General features: G+C 33.9%; 1 protein-coding gene across 2 annotated transcripts in view; it reads right to left on the bottom strand.

The window, feature by feature from the left end:
* Window positions 1-6,205: 6,205 nt before the first annotated feature.
* Window positions 6,206-24,430, bottom strand: part of GABRG1 (gamma-aminobutyric acid type A receptor subunit gamma1) — a 57,714-nt gene continuing 39,489 nt past the window's right edge. Inside the window, exons 4-9 of one of the 2 annotated variants that reach the window (XM_027457150.3) lie at window positions 23,350-23,570; window positions 20,387-20,469; window positions 19,042-19,179; window positions 18,726-18,878; window positions 15,062-15,273; window positions 6,206-9,164 (exon numbers count right to left, since the gene is read on the bottom strand). In XM_027457150.3, coding sequence (XP_027312951.1) covers window positions 8,886-9,164; window positions 15,062-15,273; window positions 18,726-18,878; window positions 19,042-19,179; window positions 20,387-20,469; window positions 23,350-23,570 — 1,086 coding nt within the window. In that variant the 3' untranslated portion in view covers window positions 6,206-8,885. Of the gene's footprint in view, window positions 9,165-15,061; window positions 15,274-18,475; window positions 18,629-18,725; window positions 18,879-19,041; window positions 19,180-20,386; window positions 20,470-23,349; window positions 23,571-24,430 lie in introns of those variants that run through there. The other variant, XM_072037648.1, reaches the window with a different exon arrangement.

Below are 24,430 nucleotides of genomic sequence, written 5' to 3'. Positions count from 1 at the left end.
ACAACGCATTACAACTCTTACAAAGTTCAGTGTTGAAACTCTCTTAATTCTTACCAGTTTAGAGACATCAGAGCACAAACATCTAATTTGTTCATTTTGCACAGAACACATGGTATTCAGTGGTGGTTTTTACTATTTTTACTTTTACTTTAAAGACTATGGCTTTCATAGTTTTACATTAAAAATATTACAAGCCATGTCTTAGAGACGCCAGTATGAACCATGCATCAGGGTGCAAGCACATTTCCACTCAATGCACAAGGACTAGTGCAACATCTATATGAAAATTCTGTAGACATTAACATATTAACATTTACAATACAGTAATGAGTTATAACACCTATCCTTCAAACTAATGTCAGTCTTCTCTGGGCAACAGATTTGACTTTTTTTTTTCAGAAGTCCTTCTACGCTTGTTTTTCTCCTATAACCTTAATACAGAAATTCTGCTTTCAATGCTTTGAGCAGCTAAACACCTTCTGATAATGAGGGCTGCAAGCTCCTCCTTTCTGAGCTTGTTAGCATTATTCCTTCCATCAGTCTCAAAGGAGTACTCAAAATCAGATTTTAGCAGCAAATGTACTATTCTGCATGAGGTATTCTGTTGTCAAAAAAACACTGGGTGAAGTCCTTCTATTTGCTTTCATCTCTCCTCAGACCTCAGAAAAAAATAAAATAAAAATAAAATAATAAAGTAAAATAAAATAAAATAAAATAAAATAAAATAAAATAAAATAAAATAAAATCAGTAATAATAATAAAAACCCCACAGGCAAGAGAGAACAAAAGGCTAAAAAATTATATATAACCTTGAAATATATTTGAACTTTCTGCAATATTCTACAGAAATCTAAATTTTATATTTATTTAAAACTATCTGTGATACCTCGTTAGTTTGAGTCCCTTGCTTTTGGATTGCTTTAAATGCAAGCTTAAAGAAAGACAGAAAGGGATAAACACTCACCACTCTCTAGAAAGCAAGTATTTAACAGATTTTAAATTAAAACAGTATTTAAATTACACACTGGAAAACGAAGCTTATAAAAAAAATAAACTCTGAGTACATCTTTTACCTTGACAGCAATAGAATTCATACAATGAAGACTAGAATCCATCTGTTCCGTGAATGCAATCACAGCACCTCCCTCAGTACTGACGAAATTCTTTCCTATCTGCAAATCAACTTTTCACCAGAGGCAGAATTTTCATGTTTATCTTCAGTGATACCAATTCTTATCTTCAGTCAGAACATTTATGTTCTCCATTCTGTTGCTTTGTTTTTGTTTTTTAGTAAAAATAAATTAATGTGAATCCACAAAACTCATCAAATAAATCCAGAATTATTTTAAACTTCTGAAATATTTCTGCATTCTAACTGCGCAAACAAAATAAATAACAAAACATATTTTTTTATGCTTAGAACAAAATTTTTATAGAAAAAAATATTTCTGAAAATGACAATCAGAGCTTGATGTATATAAAAAGGTTTAAGAATATGCTCTCTAATCTATATATGAAAATGTCTTTCTATTGCTAATTGCTAATATAATTTCTAATACATTTGCAAAATCTTAGTTGTATGGGACTTAGCCAAGAGCATCACCAGTTTGTCGTCTATGAAGTTTTCTGTTCCATTGTGCTCTTTAATAATGTTGTCAAATACTAAAATGGTCATATCAATGTTTTACTCTAACCTGGCACACAGACTTTATCAAAGCAGAGAAGCAAATAATATTCAATTTAATATCTGAAAATGCTTTAATTTTGGCATTGCACACAAAATGTTACGGTATTTTAAGAGGGGCTGAAGAAGTCATGGTTTAATCACATTAAAAGCCTGTGAGGATACTTTGATGTTTCTGGGCAACTGAATATAATAATGGACAACTGCACAACAAGGTTTTTGGAGAAGTACCAAATAACTGAGCAGAACTGTAAATATCAGCACATACAATATTAGCCCAACTGAGGAGGCTTCTGAATGTAAAACTGAAATAGGATAGCAGATTTGCATTAGTATTATGTATTTTATATATACTCCTTAGAAGGAGCACTGAAAATTATTCAATTTATCTTAATGTTCTGTATTTTTGCTCAGGAAGGTACAACAAAGGCTTTCATATATCATTTTAAAAGTAACATTGATGCATAAATTGCAATATTGTCCACTGCTGCCAAAACTCTACCAAATTGAATACATGGTATGAATGTTCAATTACGTAGCTTAAAAATGACAGATTTTTTAAAAACAGAGAAAAAATAAAAAATAAAAAATAAAAAAGGGTGTATTAGTATGTATTAGTAAGAAACAAATTGTGAATCTGTGAAACATTATGTGACCTATAAATGTTGAGACAAAGACCTTCAATAAGGGTGTATGCACATTTGAAGCAGCTATTATAATGAAACGTCAATATAATAGAGACGTCATACAATAAATTACCAGGTGTTACTTTTGAACAATTACCATAAACTTAGTCTTCAGATGAAACACTATAAAACAAACTGTAAAAATAATATATAGAAAAACAAAACAAAACAAAACCACTGTTTATAAAAATTCATTAGAGAGGAATACAAATTACAGCATTATTGTTTAATTAATTGGAATAGGAATTATAAACAAGTATTATATTTTTCAAGATAGGAATCAACATAAGATTAACAGATTCTGATCCCTTGGTTTCATTTAAGGAAGTATTTATGTTATATTATAATTTAAACTATAAACAAATATATCATAATGCAACCCTCAATGACCATGAAGAACATTCTGGGCATTCATGGTGGGCAACAGTGAGAAAAGCAAATGTTGTGAAGACACACCAATCACTAAGATTTTTTGGGTGACTAAAGTGTGAACACGGATGGTGTATTTATGTTGAGCCTGTGAATACACAGATGTCCACATTTACCTGTCTTGAGTATTCCGAACCCTTCAAGTCCCTTCAGTTTTCCTGCTCCTATACCATCAGAGGCAGAGGGACAAACATGACATTACCTGTTTAAAATGACTGTGACCTGCTTTCTGCAGACTTCGCAAACCAAAAAGTTTGTATTTACTGTTTTTCCCAGAGGAAAAACAATTTAAAGGGAAATTGACTTTGCAGTAAACAATGACTCATCCTTACTTCCCACCCACAGAAGCCATTTGGGGGTTTTGTTTTTAAATATTGAATTGGCAAAAAATATTATACTCTCTGTGGGGACAGTACTGGTCATTGTTGTTAAGAGTGTTTAACATTTTCAAATCTAAATGACAAAGTAGTCTTAATGCCACCCTACAGAGCCAGTCTGCCTTCTCAGCTGGATCAAAAGAAAATCGTTTTTCCAATGGCTAGACCTCTCATACATTCCCTGAATGAATTCAGTTCAGGGAAGCTTGAAGAGGAAACCTTTCTTTTGAATTCAGCAAGACTCAAACCATGATGATAAAGATCATTCTGTGAAGCCAGAAATGCAAACAAATTACTTCCAGCCTGGGTAATCTTTGAGTTTCAGGTAGGCATGCAGAGATGTATGGAAAAGCAGCTACCACAAAGAATTACAAAAAGGAAGCCTTATTACTGTGAGCAGACTCCTGTCTCTTTCTGGATCCTATCAGTTAGTGAAACTCAAGCCCTGTTTTCAGTAGAAAAATTGTCCTCATTTATACATGTCATACACTTTCTAGTACTTTAATACTCTTTTCTTGACTAAGAACAGGGATGAAGAACATAGAACAGTTTATAGGTCTTAACATCCCCCGTGGCTCCCTCACCCAGCTCATATTATGTTGATTTACCATAAGCAAAATTTGTAGGCAAAGCAAGATTTGTCACTGTGAAGGGAAATGAGATTGCTCAGCAATTTTACAGATATAATTTCTTCCTTAAAATACCATGAAACTTTTAATATATTTTTTTAATACATATTGCAGACTTTTTAGTGGGCAAAAATACCTGCCTATAGATAAAAGGTGGAGATTCTTTATTCTATTACAGTTTTAAACTTTATCTGCTTACCTGCAATGGCAGCCTGAAGTTTCCTCTAAAGCCTTTGTAATGTTCCAGTTCTCTCGGTGAGATTTACTAATATATAACCTCAAAAGTTTAGTATTCACTGATCTAGAACAGGCCTCAGAACCCACAACCTGTAACAAGTTTTGGACATCTTGCCCAGGAGTACAATCCAAATTATCCCACATATGCAGAAAATCAAATCAAATCAAATCAAATCAAATAAATAAAATAAAATAAAAATCCAGTGCCTTGTAACAGGACAGTCAACACAATGAAACTGTACATGTGCAGACAGATGTACAGGGATGATTTTCCATTGTTCTGGAAGTAATAGCTCTGATCCATCTTCTAAATGAAATCATGTAGCCTGTTTGAAATCATAGACCAGCAGGCAGAACAGGCAGAAATCATCCTTTTTAAAAACAAAACAAAACAAAACAAAAACTGTTACCAGAATCCTTGGAGGACACTGGTTTATGCCTGACATGATCATAATCCACCTTTCCAACATCTGAAAGAGAAAGAAACTTAGTGATCTAGGGGGCCATACTGTTGCATCATCAGTCAGATGATCCCTTCCATCTCGTTGTAACATTATCTTAGACAAGAGTATAATAATAACCTTTTTTTTTTTCTTTTTTTTCTTTTTTTTCAGGTTTTGAGTCATCTGGCAACATGGCTTTCCAACTGCAATTGCTGGAACTATTGAAGCAGAAGCAAAGAAGACCATCAAAGGACATACTGATTTTTGTTGACTTAAACCACTTGGGTAAGAAGTACATGGTGTGAACCGGCACAGGTGTTTTCTCAGCCTGAAAAACCTTTGCCATTGAGTCAATTTCCCCCATGGCATGTTCATTGTGGAAATTCACTTTTTTTTTTTTTTTTTTTTCAGGAGTGGAAGCACAACATTTCTTTCTAATTCCTTGTTTCATATTCTAAACTCTAGTCTAGGTAAGAAATTTTACTTCAGTTGCTATTCTCTCTATTATAAACACCACAAAATACAATTTTATTTTACAAACATAAAATAATGTCTTTAATGTATAACTAAGCTGAGAACTGCAGTAAATTAAAAAAAAAAAAAGTTATGAAAGCAATGATTTTAAAAATGCAAATTAGAAGTATTAACATTAATCCTCAGTTTTATGGAAACAGTAAACTGAAATGATAACTGATACAATTAAATAAAATACATCTCTTACATCATGGCAATTTAAATCCAGATTCCTCCTGTTGAGCTTTCAATTGAAAGGCCAAAGGTGCTCACAAATTACAAATTGCAAAGTACAGTTCAGATAACAATTTTAAACAAATCTTTTACTACCATTACAAATAAGCAACAGAAAATTATAGAAACTGTGTTGGAGGTGATTCTCCTTCAAAGCCTTCCACAATCCTATGTCTCTGAATGTCAGAAAACTGGATAAGGTTAAAGTCTTTGAAGGACATCAACATGTGAATATAAAATACACTACCCAGAGCTCATGCGTTGGTTACACTCTTACTGCTACTACATTAAACAGATGCATTCAAACACAGAAGACACGCACTGAAGATCAGGAAGTACGATCACAGACAAAACCTTACGAAAAAATAACACTTTGACCTGTACTTACTTTACAAGTGGTAAACACAAATGCAGGAAAGAAATGTGTCTGTTTTGAAAAATACATTTCAGGAGATGTTCACAATGGGTGCAAACAGTTTCCATAGACTTGTTTGTCCCCTCTCTGCCTTTCTGGCAAATTCTCCTCTGTGTCCCTTTCTTTCAATGAGAAAATGTTTTACTGAAGAGGCTTTGGCTCCCATCCTTAATGCTCAATGATTTGAGCTACTGAGCACTCATTATTGAAATTAATGCAAATTAAGCATGTCTTAATGGCATCAATTCAGGATAGCATCACTCTTTATGTCAGTACATAAGCACACACTTTTCTAAATTCTGGCCTAATTACAGTACTGATTAGGAATAGGTTTAAGCATGTCTTTAAGCAGTAGTGGTTAGAATAATAGGACTCCATATATTGTAATCCCAGCTATCAGCAAATGGGTTTTTTTCCAGGTAGATTTCAAAAATGGTCACAGCATCTAAGCCTAGGTAACCATTGTCTCTGTTTCTTGCCTTTTTTTTTTTTTTGACCAATGCTTAGAGTTCTTGTAATTTATAGTTTACATGCAAACTGGAAAAAAAAAAAAACACATAGGACTAAAATAACACATTTATTACATGCTAAGTTACAGTTCACTGCATTCCCATTTCAATTTGAACTCACAGTACTATGGGAAACTGAAATGATTTCATCAGAAACAAATGAAATACACAGAAAAGTTTGTCAACAGACAGAAGCAAGTGCATCTCTAAACAAAAGTCATAACATTCAATAGATTTAATATTTCATTACATTGTTTTATAGAAATTAAAGATGAAAGACTTTTTATCCATCCCTCCTTTATTCAGGATGTTTTCTGTTGCCCAGGTAAATCACTGGAGGTTGATTGGCAACTGACAACCAAATAAAAAAACTAACTGGATGTGCTGTGAAATTTGTATTTCCCCTTGCAAAGTGACAAGTTCTTTCAAGTCCCTGTTGTTTAAAGATAAATGAATGACAAGCAGGAGCTCACAAAAATTTGGACCTGTATTGAGTAGCAAGTAGAATGACTTTCAAATATGCATCTAACATACTGCTACTGAAGCCACCTTCATCCCTCCTACAGAGGAAGATGTTTAGCGTGCTGTCAAAAAACATCACACTGCACTATGGAATTAAAACTGACATATTTCCATTGTACTGAACATTTTCTGAAAATGAGAATCTAAAGAAACAATAACATTGTTAATGATGCTGCACTTCTACCCTCAGTCTACCAGTCAGAGGAAGTAGGTGCTTAGAAAGGTCATACAACAGATGATGTTTGGCTAAATAAAGAAATAAAGCTTGAACTAAAATGTGATCTTCTCAGTCACACTTGCTTCCAGAATCACCGCACACAGTCTGGCATTCTTTATTAAACTTTGGGGCTGAACACTGCAGTAACTGTTCACATATGTACTGAACATCTTATTAATTCTGGTACCAACTAGCCTATGAAAATCCATTACTTTTTTTCTGATAAAAATTCAGAGGAGGTAGCACATTCAGAAATATGGGGGAGGGGGTGGGAAGGTGGCTTCTTCCATGTATCATTTTCTATAATTAACCATTAATCATGTCTTTATCTCTAGTACCGAGCATCCTCACCTACAGCCAAATGTTAATCCCATTAATCCTCTTTAAAGATCTGTAAGGTTTTCTGTGTAATTCTGACTTCTACTTAATGCATATCTTAATTTTACAGTGATTTTTGCAAGCTCACTTGAGACCAGTTTCTTTCTGAGAAAGAAGGAAAGACTGCATTTTTCTATAATGAAGACAATGGATTTAAAAATAGAATTTAGACAGTAAATGCTGCCAGCCAGCAATAGTCAACACATAGAAGTTAGTCCAGAAAGACTACCACTGAAGAATTCCTACTAAAGGGAACAGAAGCTCTGACCATAGAAAGGTTAGAGTACTGGTCCTGTGATTTTGGGGGGATACATCCCATCTTGAAGAAGGATCTGTAATACATAAGAATTATATTTATTTTTTCCTCTTATGAAAAGGCTTTTTCATTAAGAAAAAGAAAAAAAAAAAGTATATATATCAAGGATATATATATATATATATATATCAAGGAGGTAATTACACAGCAATCCGTAACACAGTATCAGTAAATCTGGCTTTGGCTCAGTGAGAATCATAAGCAGTAACAAACAGAATATACAAAACTATACTGTATGTGAAGCAGACCAGGTCCTATATTTTATTCATAAATGGATAGGATGGATAAATGGTTTTAAATGGTTTTGAATACAAAGTCTATAGTAATACTATAGGGTTTTTCCAAACTCTGATGATACAAATTCTACTAAACTCTTTAACTCTTTCTCTGCCCCTGAGTATGGATAAGACAAAGGAGATGGAGATGGGGAGGATGTGTAGAGTATTATGTTGAAGGGCCAACATAATAAGTTAGCCAACACCAGTCTGGATTCCATGAAATTAGAGCAATGGTAGCTAGGTAGGAATTTATCAAATTTGTAGCCCTCTTGGAGAACTCTGGGAAACCTGCAATAGTGAAATAAAAGCAGACGGAGTACAGACATACATGTAATCAAAGGCTGAAAGCCAAAAGCCTATATCAATGGTCAGGATAAGACAAGCTCAGAATTACCCTTGTGGATTTTTTGCAATATACGCATTTCTTGCTGCTCTTGTCTCTGTGTTTTGTATAAATATGAATGTGATTAATCATGACTTAACCATTCTTCTTAACATACAGCAGAGAACAAATATCTAGTTGAAAAATAGAAATGTTCCATTTCAACTTTTTAAAGTCAGGAGTTAATAAATATCATCATCTTATAGATGAAATGGATGAGAATAACTAATCTCGTATTATTAAGGCTTTATTTGTTAAGGTGTAAGAGATGCTACAAAATTCATCTGCATTATCATTTAGAACTGAAATTCAAAGGTTATGTAGAAATGTTCAGTTCAATAATATAGCCTTTTGTCTGTGCATTTTGTTAGAGCTGGACAAAAATAGGTTTGTTTTCAGATAACCTAAATCATAAGAAGTTTTATTTTTAAATTTCCTCTTCAAAATATGTTCTATAGTTGATCACAAGAGGGAGACCACATCATCATATTTTCTCTCATTGTTTCAGATTTTAAAAACATCCAATCTGAATCATTTTGGACCAGCTCTATTCTTTAGTCATTCCATGGTCATTCACTGAAAAGCATTGACAGATAACTAACTTTTTTTTTTCTGAGTTTGTCCAACCACTGAAATTTATAGATAAAGATAGCCAATCCAATAAACAAGATTGAACAATGCAAAGGCTGTTGGAAAGAAGATTCGAGAATAGGAGTCAATTTTTGCAATACGAATGTGTATCCTTCCTTCTCTCCAAGATCCTGTGCGGCAGTCTTCAAAACAACAAAAGAAGCTAGCACAGTCTTTCCCTTCTAGGCACTCATATCCATAATCATCATCACGTTCGGGGAGATGATTAATGTTATTAATTGGAATCAGTGTTGATCCAGGTCGAACAGCAATTGCAGGTGGTTTCTTAAGAGAAAAAAAAAAAAAAAAAAGAAAAAGAAAAGAAAAATACAGTGTTTGTTTTTGTTCTACCTTCTCATCAAATAATTCCATATGCTTCCCACAGCAAGGGCCACTATAAGCACATTAGCACAATATAAAGAAATTCAAATATTGCAGAAAACAGTTTTGGGAGCTTTGCAAATTATGAACTGCTCTATATAATCAGCTCAGGCATGCAAATATCATAAATGTTTTTCACCTACCACAGTGAAAACTGGGTTTTGATGGGATCTGGGAATACTGGATAAATAGTTACACAGATAGGGTTAGCTGATCCCATCTACACAACACTGTTCTTCTACACAGAAGGACATTTTGAAGTCAGCCACAGCTTGGTGACTGGGTCATAAACAAAACCATGGGCAGGATATAAGCACCACTACCAAGGGAATGATGGCTTTACTATCATTTGGAATCTTTAGTACTTGACTGGGCTTGTTTCTGGATTTTCACTAAAGGAAGATAGTGGGATCAGAACAGCATTACTGTTGGATTTTTGCAGGCTGATACACACAAGGCCAGGTTATGTCATCTAACCCTCCAACGCTAAATCCCTAAATATGCCATGCTGAAAGAAACCAAGACATAAGGCTCCTTAGGAGAATGCCATGAAGTCAGTGAAAATGATTAATTTAGTTCTTAATTCTTACTTCTACTTTCCATGTGCATAACTCAACCTTCTTGCATTCTCATTAAAACTGAGTGTAACAGGTGTTAAGATTCATAAATAACTTTCACAGAAATAATCTGTGTGCCTTATTACCTATTACATATGTTGTTTGTTACTACCTTTCTTGTGACTTTCCACCTTCCTTATACTTGCACTACCACTGCCCATCTTTCCTCTTTTTATTATTTTGTTTCCATGTAGCTCTTCACTCCTTATCCTTGTTTTCCCAAATATTCCAAAATACATTCTCCCTTTCTCTGTCTGTCCTTGTTTTAATTTCGAAATCCCATAACCTTTTTACACTATTCTGTAGTCATCTTGTTCACTCATTCTTTCGTTCCCATCCCACTTCTGGCATCTCCTAAAATTTTCAGACTGAATATGGTGGTTACATCAATACTGCTCTTACTTTTTTTTTTTCTTCTTGTCATACAAGGAATCAAAACAGGAAATAATGCAGTCATTAACTGAGTTTACAATGAAGTAATCAGCAACTCTCTCTACTGAAACATATAAAAGAATCCTTCATATAATTTATACATGATAGGAAAGTATGAAAGTATACATGATAGGAAAGTATGAGAAATGTATGAAAAGCAAGAAGCCACATCATATCAATTCTTCTGATGCTTTAGAGTCCAATTGTCCCACTTCCAGGAAATTACTTTGGCCAGTACACAGATGTCTATACATTGTTAAAGGAGGAACTTTATTGCTGCAGGGACATTTTACTACCATATCCCAAGGGGACAGTGTTAAAACTGTGCAGTATCCTCTATATTTTTAATAGCCTTTGTAACTTTATTTAATAAGCATTTTTACCAGAGGAAGATTCATACAGACTGCTGCTTCAACACTTTTTAGACATGATGACCTAAGGAGGTAATTATCATCCTAAAGGACCTCATTATTCTTTTCAGTTATGATAAAATACTGACAACAATAAAACAGCAGCTACATATGAGACATTACAAACAGATCTTATTTTTGTAAAATGTAACATTAAATTTGTTTTGAACTTACAAAACCATTACTTTTTTGAAATATATACGGAAATATGTCTATTTAATATAGGCATGCCTATTTCTGACTTTACAAGAATTTTCTGACTGCTGGTTCCACCAATGTAAGACTGATGGAATGATTCATTTTCATTTATGAAATAAAATAGGAATTCCCAACTCAGAAACATCATGGTAGGAAAAAAAAAATGATGGTACAACTTTTTATTGTTGACGGGACAAATGATTTCTAATTTTCTGAGAATTGATACCTCATCTTTATCTGTGCCTAATCTGGAGAATATCTCTCCCCCAAAATAGATATAGATTATAAAAACGTTTTTTTTGCAATCAAAACCAATCATTATGCATTACACGGGATTAAGACCACAGTAAAGAATGCAGTGAGACTTCATAATCAATGTGTTAATTCAACACCAAAAGGGGAAGGAATGTTTTATATTTCAAGGGTACATTGATCACATGACCTAACTCACCACTCAGATTACTATAGTAGTCACCTGCTCCCAGGAATTACTGACATATCACAGGAAGACATTCAGAGAAGGGAAACAAGGAAATAGTCCATTCCACAGCAAAACGGAAGAAAAACTAAAACAGTCCTATAAGAAGAGCAGCCAAGGAAATCCTTACTTTTCAATAGCTTGTACCTTCAGAATCCCAGCAGGATTCTCCAGCACTCAGTGATCGTTTGCTCTGGAGTTTCTTCTGTTGCTGGAAATATTACCAGCATTCTCCCTGCCATCTGTTCAACAAATCCTATGTTATACCACCATAGTAGATTGAAACTAGCTTTTGATGTACATGTAGAATTTTGTAGAGGTGCCCTGAGAGAGGCAGAAAGAGTGCCATCTTACAGGCCTAGCTCCTTACAGGGAATACATAACATGTACATAAAACAATGTAATAAGGAAAAGGAGGTGGGGTGAGGGGATAAGATGTGAAAAAGTTACAATGTTTTTCAAAATATCAAATGAAATCTTTAAGGTAAATCTGGAGATCAGGAAAGGACAAAACTAAAATAAATTCCTTAGCAATTTGGCCTACTGAGCCCAACATGGATCCACATCAATGAGAGAAAACACATCTAGGATCCATAACCTATGAATTTAGAGATTACAAAGCAGAGCTCAAATCATCAGAAAGGTGAATAGTCCAGAAAGAACAAAGAAACTTGTAGTGACAACTGGTAACTTGAACAAACAAACAAACAAACAAAAAATCATCTAACCTTTTTTTTTTTCCATTTTTGGCATAAGTGGGTTTATGGTGTGTGGCAAAGTAGAATACAATACTTCACAATAACATGAACTCATGTTATTGGCAGAGACTGGCAGGGACTTTTAAAAAAAAAAGTATATAGAGTCTATATGTGTACTGTGCATGTACATAACTATTAATACTGCAGATAAAATTCTACATACAGTGACAAGCATTTATAATACTCTGCAGTAAGATGAAAACCAAATTAGTTTGAATTAACAATAACACATGTACAAAAGACAGCCATCATCTGTGGAGCTCATAACATAGGTGATACATTCACTTCAGGTAAAATGGAAACCAGAACAAGATCCACAACTTATTAAGTTTAATCTTTCCTGCCCAAACTCATTATCATTACTAATGTGGATTTGCATAAGCCAATTCATAGTACCTTTCTTGATTTATGCCAGAACATATTTTGTAAGATAATAATATTGCAGTAATCATTTGTAAAATCTCACCATTACTTCACAAGATCTTTTGTTACACCTTTTCGGCATCAGTTCTTGGAATAATATTTTATTGCATTTTGAAATAGAAATAAAACTTATGCAAAGAAATTTTTCTTAGGAAAACACACCTGTGAATAAGAACTTTTCAGAAAAAAATAAAATGACTATTTGAATTAAATTAACTAAATTGTGTAGACTTTTCTTTTTTAATTGCACATCCATAATTGCACAAAAGAATGAATAGTAGTCTCTGACAAAGAAAAAAAAAAAAAAGAAAGAAAGAAAAAAAGAAGAAATAAATCCAGATCTGTAATTGTGTGACTTCCTATTGATTAACCAGATATTTTGTTTAATTGCTCTGTTTGGAGCAAGAAATTTTAGATTTTCTTAAATTTTAATAAAAACTTTATTTATTGAATGAAAATACTTTACATCTAAATATATTCAATTTGACACCCCCCTTTTTTTAGCCATTTATCTAGTATGCTCTTAAAGCCATAATGTGCTGAAGCATGTTTAAAGAACTGTACGTGAAAATATTTTTTTTCACTCCTTAGAAATAAAAGGCATGTTTTAAGAACAAAGTAAAACACAACTGAAAAGTGTTTTGAGTATTATTATTACTTCTAATCTTAGTCCAAATGTCAGCTGTTTATTCGATGTGTCTTAGTTTATATTTCACTATTCTTCTATATTTTGCATTATTTTATGTGTGGAAAATCTCAAAGCACTTGTCAGATTATTGCACAAATGGCTGATATAGGAAGACAAGTTCTGGAAGGTATCAGTGTTCCATTTCTTGAGAGTATACTTTCAAACCACTTCAATGTCTGCTGATTTGCCACCAGCTGATCTTTATTTTCTCACTGGTTTGAATATGCAGTAATCCTCCTCTCTTCACTTTTTCCTTGTTGCGTGAGCTGTGCATACACCCATTTCTGATCCCTGATCCCTAAGTGTTGTAGAGACTTCGTTGCCACAATAATCTCAAACTGAACTGAAACTATACTAACACTGGGATGTACCCCAAATTCTGCAGCCTCTATCATTAAGCAAAGACAGTAAGTTTAGCTGTGGCCCTTGCTAACACCTACCTTCCATGCAGTTGCTCTTACCACTAACAGCGAGGAGGTTTTAGGTCTACATTTTCCAATTGACTTCCAATTTTCTTGTCTGGGATTCCCTGAGGATCATGGTGATACCCGACAAAGGCAGGATAGTGTAGTACTAACCTTTCACCACTAGTCTTGTATATACCAAGCTGATACTCTTGGACCAGCTCACCATTATTAGTTGTCCATATGAAACAAAAGGACTCTCACTTCCCTGCTATTAAGCCACAGCAGTTCCACAGAGCTGCCATAAAACAATTTCCCACAATAGCACTGCTCAAAACAGGTGCACCAGCACTTACTGACGTGAGTCACAAAACAGATGTGGTTCATACCAGGATTTCTGCAATTCCGTATCTGGACTTCTGTAATTTCATTTCATCTTCTGTTTGATCTTACACAGGTGTCATTCAGCCCTCTCCCAGGAAAGACAACTGATTTGTCTATGCTACAACTTGTTTGGATGAAATGATCCAAAAGTGGGCTTTATAGCTTTGTCCTTCCTTTTATTCGGTCCCAAAGAAGACTAGAATAAAGCCTCAACTAATAGGACTACTGTTCTAATGAATAAGCTATTTAATTCCTTTACCTAAATATTTTAGTAATTTAAAGATGAGTTTTAAATATTTGTACTGTCTTCCAACAATGGATTTTTTCAGAAATTCCAATATTCTAACCATGTGAACAGAAATTCTCTTAAAATAGAATAGTATTTACTCCTATGATATCTGGGCATTCATACAAGAAAAACCTCAACTGGTAAAAAAACAGCAGATTCATTTTACCAGAAAGAAACATGGAAGTAAATGAAAAAATTACTTAAAGTACTGTTTATGAAGTGAAAGAGGGTCAGAATTCTAACTGGTAATAAGCAGTTTTTCCTCTGCAGTGTTAGCAAGGTAAGACCCAAATGACATTAGGTGATACAGACCCTAACAAATCCTCACAGCTTCGGTCCATTTACATTATCTTTGTTGCTAAAATCTTACCTGTGGCTCTTTGACAGATGTTGTTTCCAGAAATGCTTTGCCCCTACAGAACTCTCCATAGGCACAAGCTCCATGGGCAGCTGTGGAAGCACCATGGGCATAGCATGGAAAATTACATCAAAACAACCATCTAGGGTGTTTTAGACTGGTGTTATCACCCACATATGAGTGGAATGATCAAAAGTTTGCTTTTTAGTAGTATTTACAGAAAACGAATACAACCCCCCACTTATATAAAAATAATTAAATAAATAAATATATAAGCTGTCTTTGAAAAAGTACCTCAAAATTAATATGATAATAAAATCAAGAACCATTTTTTTCCTTCTTAATCATTTAGTTAAACTTACTGATGGCTTAGGTTTTGCCTTCTTATCTTTTCCTTTGTCCCCTTTTCTGTTGCTGGTAAAATAATGCAAGGTGCCATATTCCATCAAGGCAGCAAACACAAAAATGAAGCAAACTGAGACAAAAAGGTCCATTGCTGTCACATAGGAAACCTTTGGGAGTGACTTCCTGGCAATTGTACTCAATGTTGTCATGGTCAGCACCGTTGTAATGCCTGTTTGATAACGAAAGTAAGAAAGACAACAGAAAAGTAAGGAAATATATGAGTAATTTGATCATATTGTTACTATATATATATAAATACACTACACAAATTAGCCCTTAATTCATTCATGAGGCATACAAGAACTGAGCCACAACAGAATTCATCCTAGATCACATTCATACACACTGTGGATCCAGTGCCCACCAGGGGATCATTCAGAAGGTAGCACATTTCACCTTTAATTTAAATCCTTCCCATATTCAACACACATCAAAGAAAACAAGACACTGATAAAGTTTGTATAATTTTATAAATGTTACAGAATGCATGTGTAAAACAAGTACAATAGGCAAAGTGGTACAAATAAGCACACATTTTATAAACAGGTAAAAGACCCTTGGTTCTTGGTAGTTTAAAATGTCTAAAAACACACACAGATAAAATAAAGGTGCATTATATATCAATAATGAAAAATAATAACAACAACAACAAAAACAGAAACAATAAACTTTCAGAAAGCATCAGAAAAAGGAATTCGGTACTTGAAGGAGACTTATAAAAAAGATGGGGAGCAACTCTTTGCTCAATCGGATAATGACGGAATGAGGGGAAGTGGATTTAAACTAAAAGAGAGGAGATTTAGATAAGAAGTTGGGAGGAAATTCTTTGCTCAGAGGGTGGTGAGGCACTGGAACAGGTTGCCGAGAGAGGTTGTGGATGTCCCAAGACCAGGTTAGATGAGGCCCTGCACAACTGATCTAGTGGGTGACATCCCTGCCTAAGCAGGGGGGTTGGAACTATAAGATCTATGAGGTACCTTCCAACCCAAGGTATTCTATGATTCTATGATTATATGGTTATATGATTATATGAATAATGTTTACAACTATTTGCTTCTGATTTGTAGTAGGTCAAATTAGATGACTCTCTTAGCCTTTCTGGTCTCATTCTTTGTTACTAGATATTTTTTCAACACTTTGTCTTTAGTAATAGAAAATGTTTCCCTTTATTTACTTATATATAGGTTAATTAAATGAACAAGCTGGCCTTGGTAGAAATTTGCTTAGTATCTCAACAATACCCCTTTCACTGGTTTAACATTTAGAAGGTGTTAACACTTTCTTCTTATATGTGATGCTTCAGGGAGATGCAAAGCTTTTTCATAGTAGTCCAAAATTAAGATGTGACCTTTACTTTGGAGAGCAATACTTGAACACACACATAATTTGTTACTTACATGTGCAGGCTTATTGAAAAAAAAAAAAAAAAAAAAAAAAGTTAAAAGTTTTTGTTTGTTTGTTTGTTTTTTTTAGTGCTATACCAGTCTATGGCTTTCTATGGCTTTTCAATCAAAGCATGGAATCAGGAGTTGCTATTGACTGATGATGCAGGAGGGAAGCAGAGGTGATTTTGCAACAGATTTTTCAAAGAAATTACTTGCCTAAAAGGGCACACAGACAACCACACAGTTTTTCAGTAGTGTGCTTTGCTCCCAGTAGATGTTTTTGAGAATCAATTAGACATTACTCTGCAAAATTATGTATCCAAAGGCCTTTAATCATTGCAATCCTTCTGCTTTGGGAAACCCCAATCTGCCAGGATCTTCCAGCATGTATGCAAGAAAAATTACCAAGCAGTTTATATATACCTCATTTATATATACCATTTTATATAGACCCCAGCACAGACTCCAGGTTGGAAGTGACACCCACTATTCCCTCTGCTGGCTTCTGTTCCAAAAGGGTGAAAGATGACATGGACTTTTCCAGTCCTCTCCGCTCTCTGGAAGGAAGCAAACCTTCCACAGCATCACAACTACTTGCCATGATGCACCTTACTTAGTTTTGGATTTCTTTTCTTAATTTATCAGTCCTTATTTTATTTTTTTCCCTTTAAAATTACATCTGTTTAACGTCTAAACTCCTTAACTCTTTTTTTTTTTTCTTCATCAGGACGCCTGCATTTGAGAAAAGTCATCCTACAATCTGCCAAACATTGGCTTTTGATTATTCACACAAAAGGAACTCAGAGTTAACTGCAGGGAGCCATAAATATGATATGGCAAACATTTGTAGTACATCTCAAGTAGATGAAAGACAGTACTGCTGAAGTGACAGCATGAAAACTCTAGTTTCAACATGAGATCCAAAGCAAATTTGCTGAGTTAGTGGTACAGAAAAAGCACTCTGTAAAAAGAACAAATTAGATACTAGCAGGATACCAATATGACAGGTTTTTTTTTGTTACAGCTAGAATCCTCTTAGACTGTCCCCAAAATGATGCCCAATGATTACAAAGTAAAAGAAATTTTATAATACATTTATTAATATCAAGAGATAATTTCACTTATTTATTCAAGATTTTATGCTCTCTTCACTAACCTTCACAGAACTTTTGAATAGCACATATGTAAGATCCAAGACTTGGATTTTCTTCCCTTACCTCTTAGGCTACTAGCCATGCTCATTTTTGCTTAATTTCTTTCTTGACTCATTAATCTTCCAGTCCCGACTGGACTGTAGTCCATTTTCAGTGGAAAGGCAGGGAGTTTCCTACTTCTAGTAGGAAATGCTCCTACCAGGTGGGAATGGTGTATTCAAAACCCTTTAAAATGATGAAGATTTCTCACATCCTAAGATGTGAGAGATCTCAACTCTTGGCCTTTCCAAAAAGAAGGGGTCATACTGCCATTACCAGTTTTACTATAATCACCCACCAGTGCTAAGCTGTGAATTGCTAATGTGCATCCTATGCCTTCCATGCATCTCCGTCTATTACGAATATATCGGGACTATGACACTTCTACAAGGCAGTGTATGAATCCCAGATGATCACATGTAGGAGGCTAGTGCCACACTAATCAGTTCAGCCACGATAACATTAACACAGAACTAAAACTGTAGTGAACTTGCTACATTTAAGTAATATCTGTAATAAAATCAATGTCCCAAAGGACAGAAACAGAAAATTTGCAATTTAATGTGCTTAAATGCTTGACGTTCAACTTTGGTTGCAAATTTTCTCTCTTATCTTGGACTTAAGAGAGCAATTTGTTTTCATTATTAAAACAAACAAATAAACAAAACAAATTCACCAAACACACACACATAAAATAAAATAAAAATAAAATAAAATAAAAACAAAAACATATCTTCACAGTTTTCTGGAGAATGGAGATGTCAAAAAAAAAAAAAAAAGAATATAAAAAAGAAAAATATATATTTATGTGAACAGCAGCATGTCCACAAGGCCTGGGTCAATATTTCCAGATTTTCATTCTCAACACTCCCTCCTTGTGCTGTGCTACTACAGCTGGATCCTCATACCTTGCAGTTCAAGAGAAAGGGTAAGCAACGGTCATAACCTGAAGGGGAATAAACTGTGGTTAATTCAGTGCCCTCTGCAGTTTTGTATTCCTGCGGAGTACCAGAACCTTCAGAGGTGACAAAACACATCCTTACCCAGAGATGTCCTTGCAGGAACTGCATCCTTATTGATCCAAAATGACACCCATGAAAGAACAACTGTGAGAATACAAGGAATGTATGTCTGGATAGTGAAATATCCCATACGTCTGCTGAGATCAAAGAAGATTGTCATAATAATATAATCACCTACAAATTAAAAATAAATAAATAAATAAATAAATAAATAAATAAATATAAATAAATAATGCATTCTTGGATGACATTTAAAATGGGTTTTAGTTATATCTTCTTCTATTATATTTGTTCTACATTGACATTACATGCAATAAAACTTCACACTTTGCCTTACCAGACAGAGTATGAGAAATTTCAGTTGTATTTCGTAACCCTACAAATGCAAACTGGTACAATCTCCAGTATTTTGGATCTGCTACTTCAACAGAGGTTTTCTTCCATTTGTATTCTATTTCATTTCTGGGATATCCATCTAGAACAAAACAGAGCAAATCAAGTATTCAGCCATGGTATATATCAAAGCATGTTTTGTGATTTCTGAAGTTTTTTATAAACTAAACTAGGGCAATATATAAAGTGCATCAGAAAGTGAGAAAATCTGTACTCCACCTGATACACCTAACAATAACAAAATATCTAGCCTAACTTTTAAGTCTAGCTAGTGTGATCAACCAAAAACAGTACAAATACAACTGGTTAGGAAATACCTTCACAAAATTTTGGAGCTCTGACATGAAAAACTGTCTCAGAGTCATCACTATGTATCAATATGTAATATACATTAAGTTTAATAGACTACAAAGAGCTTAAAAGTATATATACACTTGCTAATTTATATGTTGGTAAAATTTCAGTTTCCTAGCATGGATTTTTGTGACTGGAGTCACTGTTCAGTAATCCAACTGGAACTGCAACCTTCTTGATTTTCATGTGTTTCACATGTTGTTCCAAATTATCCAAATTTTATTTAATCATCAGAGCTACCAAAGTTAATTTAGCTAGAAATATTAAAAAAGAAAGTGCTAAATGAAAATATTCATTTAAGAAGAATCACTGAAGTTTGATTTCATTGCCTATTAGATTTCACATTTAGGAATAAATTGTTTAGCTGTGTTCAGGTTGTTTAGGATTCTTTTGCCAGTAATAGAACAATTCCCTTAGGAACAGTATATATATATTTAACATAGTTTATATTAAAAAAATAAGTCTGTATGTTGTATTTGTTGCTCATATAAGTAAGTTCGACTGAAAGTAGAAGGAGTCGTTATATTGATTTAGCATTTACAAGAACAGGCTGAAGAGAGCAGGTCTTTTTGCTCTTAAGTATACCACATGGAACCAATTCAAAGCTGGCAAGTATGGCAGGCGTTAAAAAATAAAGTTCTTCCAGGAAAATAGATTCCTATTAACTGGAATGGGCACTGCATCACATTCCTAAGCAATATGATTATTTTTAAAGCTGCAACTAAATGAAACACATGTAATTCAACTCATTCATTATTGCATTTAATAATGCAATAAATAATACGATAAATCAAAGCAAATTATAAACAAGTCTGTTATTTTTCCTTCAGTGCAAGGCGTTAAAAAGTAATTACTTGCTCTCTTGTTGCCAAAACTTAGGGAAATTTAAAGCCTGAATGTAGAAAGAGAAGAAAACAAAGTATTGTACCACCTACAGCTTGAAAATTCCAGTGGACAGGAGTGTTCATCCATAGGAAAGTTATGAAGCTGAAGATAACATTCAGCATTAATTGTCAGTCTAATTAGAAAATGAAATTAAAAAGAAAGAAAGAAAGAAAGAAAGAAAGAAAGAAAGACAGAAAACAAAAAAGAAAAAAAAAGAAGAGAAAAAAAAAAAAAGGAAAAAAATAAAAAGACAAGGGAGATTATATTCAAGCATCCAGACATCCAGAAACTTCAGACTAGATAGTAAAAAGCATGCACTGAAATCAGTTTTGCCACTTAATGGACCTTATGGATAGCCAACTGTGTATCTGCAAAAAGCATCCACCATGACCTTTGAAGAACAAAAAACTATCATCACATGCAGCCTGAGGACCTGTGTTGTTTCAATTGCCATATCAAGTCAATTTCAAAAATGTCAAGTGATTTGAGGGATTTCCCAGATGTCTCTTAAAGAAAAAGGGGTAAAAGAATGGGGATGAAGGCAGGGCAAGGAGAGGAGTTTATTACACCAAAACTTTAACATAGGGCCTGCTCTACGCTTATGGAAGAAGCTCTGGTAAAGACAGTAGTATGGACTGGAAAGAGCAGTCATAACATTTCTACTCATCCAATGTCTAAGGCACTTAAGTTATTCAGGTAGCTAATAAACATTTTAGAGGCAGTTTTGAACTCATACTATTTGGACAACAGAAATATTTGCTGCTTTTAAAAAACACTATTACAGATTTCCAAAGATCTTCCAAGCAACGAATGAGAAAAACAGTTCAACTAACTTTCACTTGAAAGCTAGATTAAAGGGTTTCACTCTGAACTGCCTTCTTTGCATTTAGAATAGTTCCTTGTCTGATGGTACTACAGTGAAGAAAATCAGAATTTCTTCTAAAATAAGACTTTGAAAATTAACATGAAAATTAACAAAATGCTCATGCGCTGAAGTGTATGCAATACTTCCATACCAGAATAAAAGAGATAGGAAAAGGGTTGTTCCATGCACTACCATAAAACACCATAAATCTGTGAATTAAGTAGTTATTCTACCCAAAATGTCATTAGGTTTCCCAAAATCTGACCTGACCAAGAGAAAGATATGGGATTATAAGGTAAAGTGTAGTTCTTTTTATACACCTTGGGCGGGAGGGGGGGGGGGAGGAGAGGGGAGGAGGGAAGAGACCTCTGGAGATGCTTTTCAAATTTACCAACTATGGTATATGCATTTATTGCCTTTGCTTTCCATTTTAAGTCTTTGGATAATCAAGCACTTAAAGAAAAAGACAACAAAACCAGACTTCTTTAAAAGCAATGCAACCAGATCTGGAATCACTGAAGGGTGCAAAGGAATGAGTAAGGTCTAAGCTCAGAGTAAACTCAGTAGGCCAGAATGTAAGAGTAACTGAGCATTAAAGAATCAGCACACCTTGAGTTAGGAAAGAGTGGTGGTGCAGGGGAATCTGGAGTACTGTCAGACTTACTTTTTGTTGCTTCAATCAGCAACCTATGGTTTTCTCACTGTTATTCCACTTAAGGCTAAAATCAGACCATAATCTCAACTATACAGATGTTTGCTTTTTACAGTGCCAGGTGAATACACAGTTTTGCTCTTTTATTACTAGCTTACTGCGCTTTATAGCTCAAACTCCAGCACAATAACTCTAAAATATTGCTTTGGGAGAAAGTATTGCTTTTCACATTTTTTGGTTTGTTTTGCTTGTTTGATTGATATATTAAACTGTTAAACTAAACAGACAAAGGAAGGGTAAAGTCTAAGTATAAATTTTTCGCTAAAAATAAATAAATAAATAAATATCATGTTAACAAAAGAGACTATATAGGGATTTTTATAAACACCAGAAGAATAAACTGTTTACAAAGTGCTCTCCCAAGGTGTTCATATACCTTCAAATGAAGCATATTAAGAAAAAATTAAGGGAACAGAATCTCTTTAAAACAATACAATTCTTCTTTCTTCTGTTACAGAATACTTTTACAAAATACTCATACAACACTAACAGCCTGCATATGAAAACATCATAAATGAGAAAAAGAAAGTAATTTAAACTTTCTACTTTAAATAGTAATCATGATAGTAATAACTGATGGAGAGCAGAATCAGATTTACGGCATCTTTTGCATTCACTAACAGCTCCAAAACTAGCAAGATTTTTTAGACTTTCTTGCAAAATGAAAATAAAAACTGAGAGATGACCCTAAAATCCTTTCTGTAGACTAAAGCTATTCAAGAACTCTTTGATAAGTGACTAAAAGATCAATACAGATAACCTACATGCAAAACTTTAAATCATCTAAAGCATGCCCCATTTACCAAGCAGATTAATTGCCAACATGTTTGCTTATGCCAAATTTGGAGGAACAGGTTTAAAAGCTTTTTAGGGTAAACACGTAAAGTAGTATAGGCAGAACTTGGTCCTTAGAATTAATTAAACTTTTTATGATTTTTATTTTTTGAAGAACTCATATTTTCCTGATAGAATATAATTGGGTGAAAATTAAATACTGAACTGCTTAGCACAGAAATGTGTTAAATGATTTATGACTAGATCTGTGTTAGCTTAATGACAGACCACCACTATTATGTGTTACTATATATGTTACTGACTGATATATTGACTTATGTTACTGGCTACATAATATCTTTTTTTTTTTTTTTTTTAATCCTGTCTTTACCTAAATGTAATTAAAATTTGCTATCCATTTCAATTGGATCTACCCAATGATCTGCGCGATATATTTCAGTACTAACTATTTTACTAACTATTTTATGTTTTTCATGATCAAATAATTTATTCTTTTTCTCCTTAGAAAATTTTCAAATTCCTGTGGTCCAAGAAAGAATTGCCAGAGACATGCTCCATATTTTTTATTTTCATATTCTTAGCTATAACAATTCTGTTTGTTTTTTTGTTTTTGTTTTTCTACTTATTTATTAAGAACCCACCTTAGAGTGTATAATACTCTTCCATCACTCCAGATTCGAAGTAAGCGATTTGGAGTTGTAATCCAGTGAGCATCAGATTTCCTTGAGTTCCGGAAGAAAGTGTCTGGAATCCAAATTTTTCCAACCATATTGCTGTTAAGCATAAGCACTTTCATTGAGCTGTTAAATTTTAGACGACTGTCATACCAAGTCTGGGCAAAAATTATATCTATGGTGTATTCCTAAAAAACAAACAAACAAACAAACAAAAAAAAAGCACAGAGAAATATCTATACCTATGTATACATTTACCAAAGCCTGCAAGTCAATAATTTGTAATTCATATATAAATCCAAGGCCACCTCTTCTATTCTCTTTTGTATCATTTGTGTTGCACTCGGCTGCCCCAAGCTAGGAAATTACAGACTGATGAAAGGCACATACAGCCTTCTGCCTCTACCTCCTCTCCCCTGAAACAGAAGGGAGGAGCTAAGGAGTAGGAGACCTGATAGAAGCTTGTTGTAACTTGGTGGTCCTCAGAAAACACAACAAATTCTGGGGCCACAGACAGAAATTTAAGATCAGCCTTTATAATTCTGGGCTAGACTACATACTACATACTACATATAGACTACATACTACAGACAGAGATTCTCCATTGCTTAAAAAGCAAATCAAAAAAAAAAAATTCTTACGTTTTTCCTTTCCCCAAAAAACTTCACAACATATGCTTTAAGGTCCTTCAAGAAAGCTACAATCATCTTCAACATTCAACAACAACAACAAAATAATAATAAAAAATCATCCAATAGCCAAATTTCAGATTTTGAAAAATTCTTGGATATACAGGAAGTGAACAACTCAGATTGCAGAATTACCTGTTACTATCTGCCTTATATATTTACTACATACACACAAAATGTGTGACATTATCATAGTCAGGAAAGGAATTTCCCTAAAGGAACTTGACATTACTTATTAGATCCTGAAGAAAACTTTTTGGATAGAAAGCAAACTCCTCAGTAGACTTTTATGGATATAAAATAAAAGTGGTGAATAATAATAATAATAATAATAATAATAATAATAATAATAATAATAA

The sequence above is a fragment of the Anas platyrhynchos genome, chromosome 4 (assembly GCF_047663525.1).
Source record: "Anas platyrhynchos isolate ZD024472 breed Pekin duck chromosome 4, IASCAAS_PekinDuck_T2T, whole genome shotgun sequence".
NCBI lineage: Eukaryota > Metazoa > Chordata > Aves > Anseriformes > Anatidae > Anas > Anas platyrhynchos.
The sequence above is the reverse complement of the archived record's forward strand: the minus strand, read 5'-3'. Positions and strand labels throughout refer to the sequence as shown.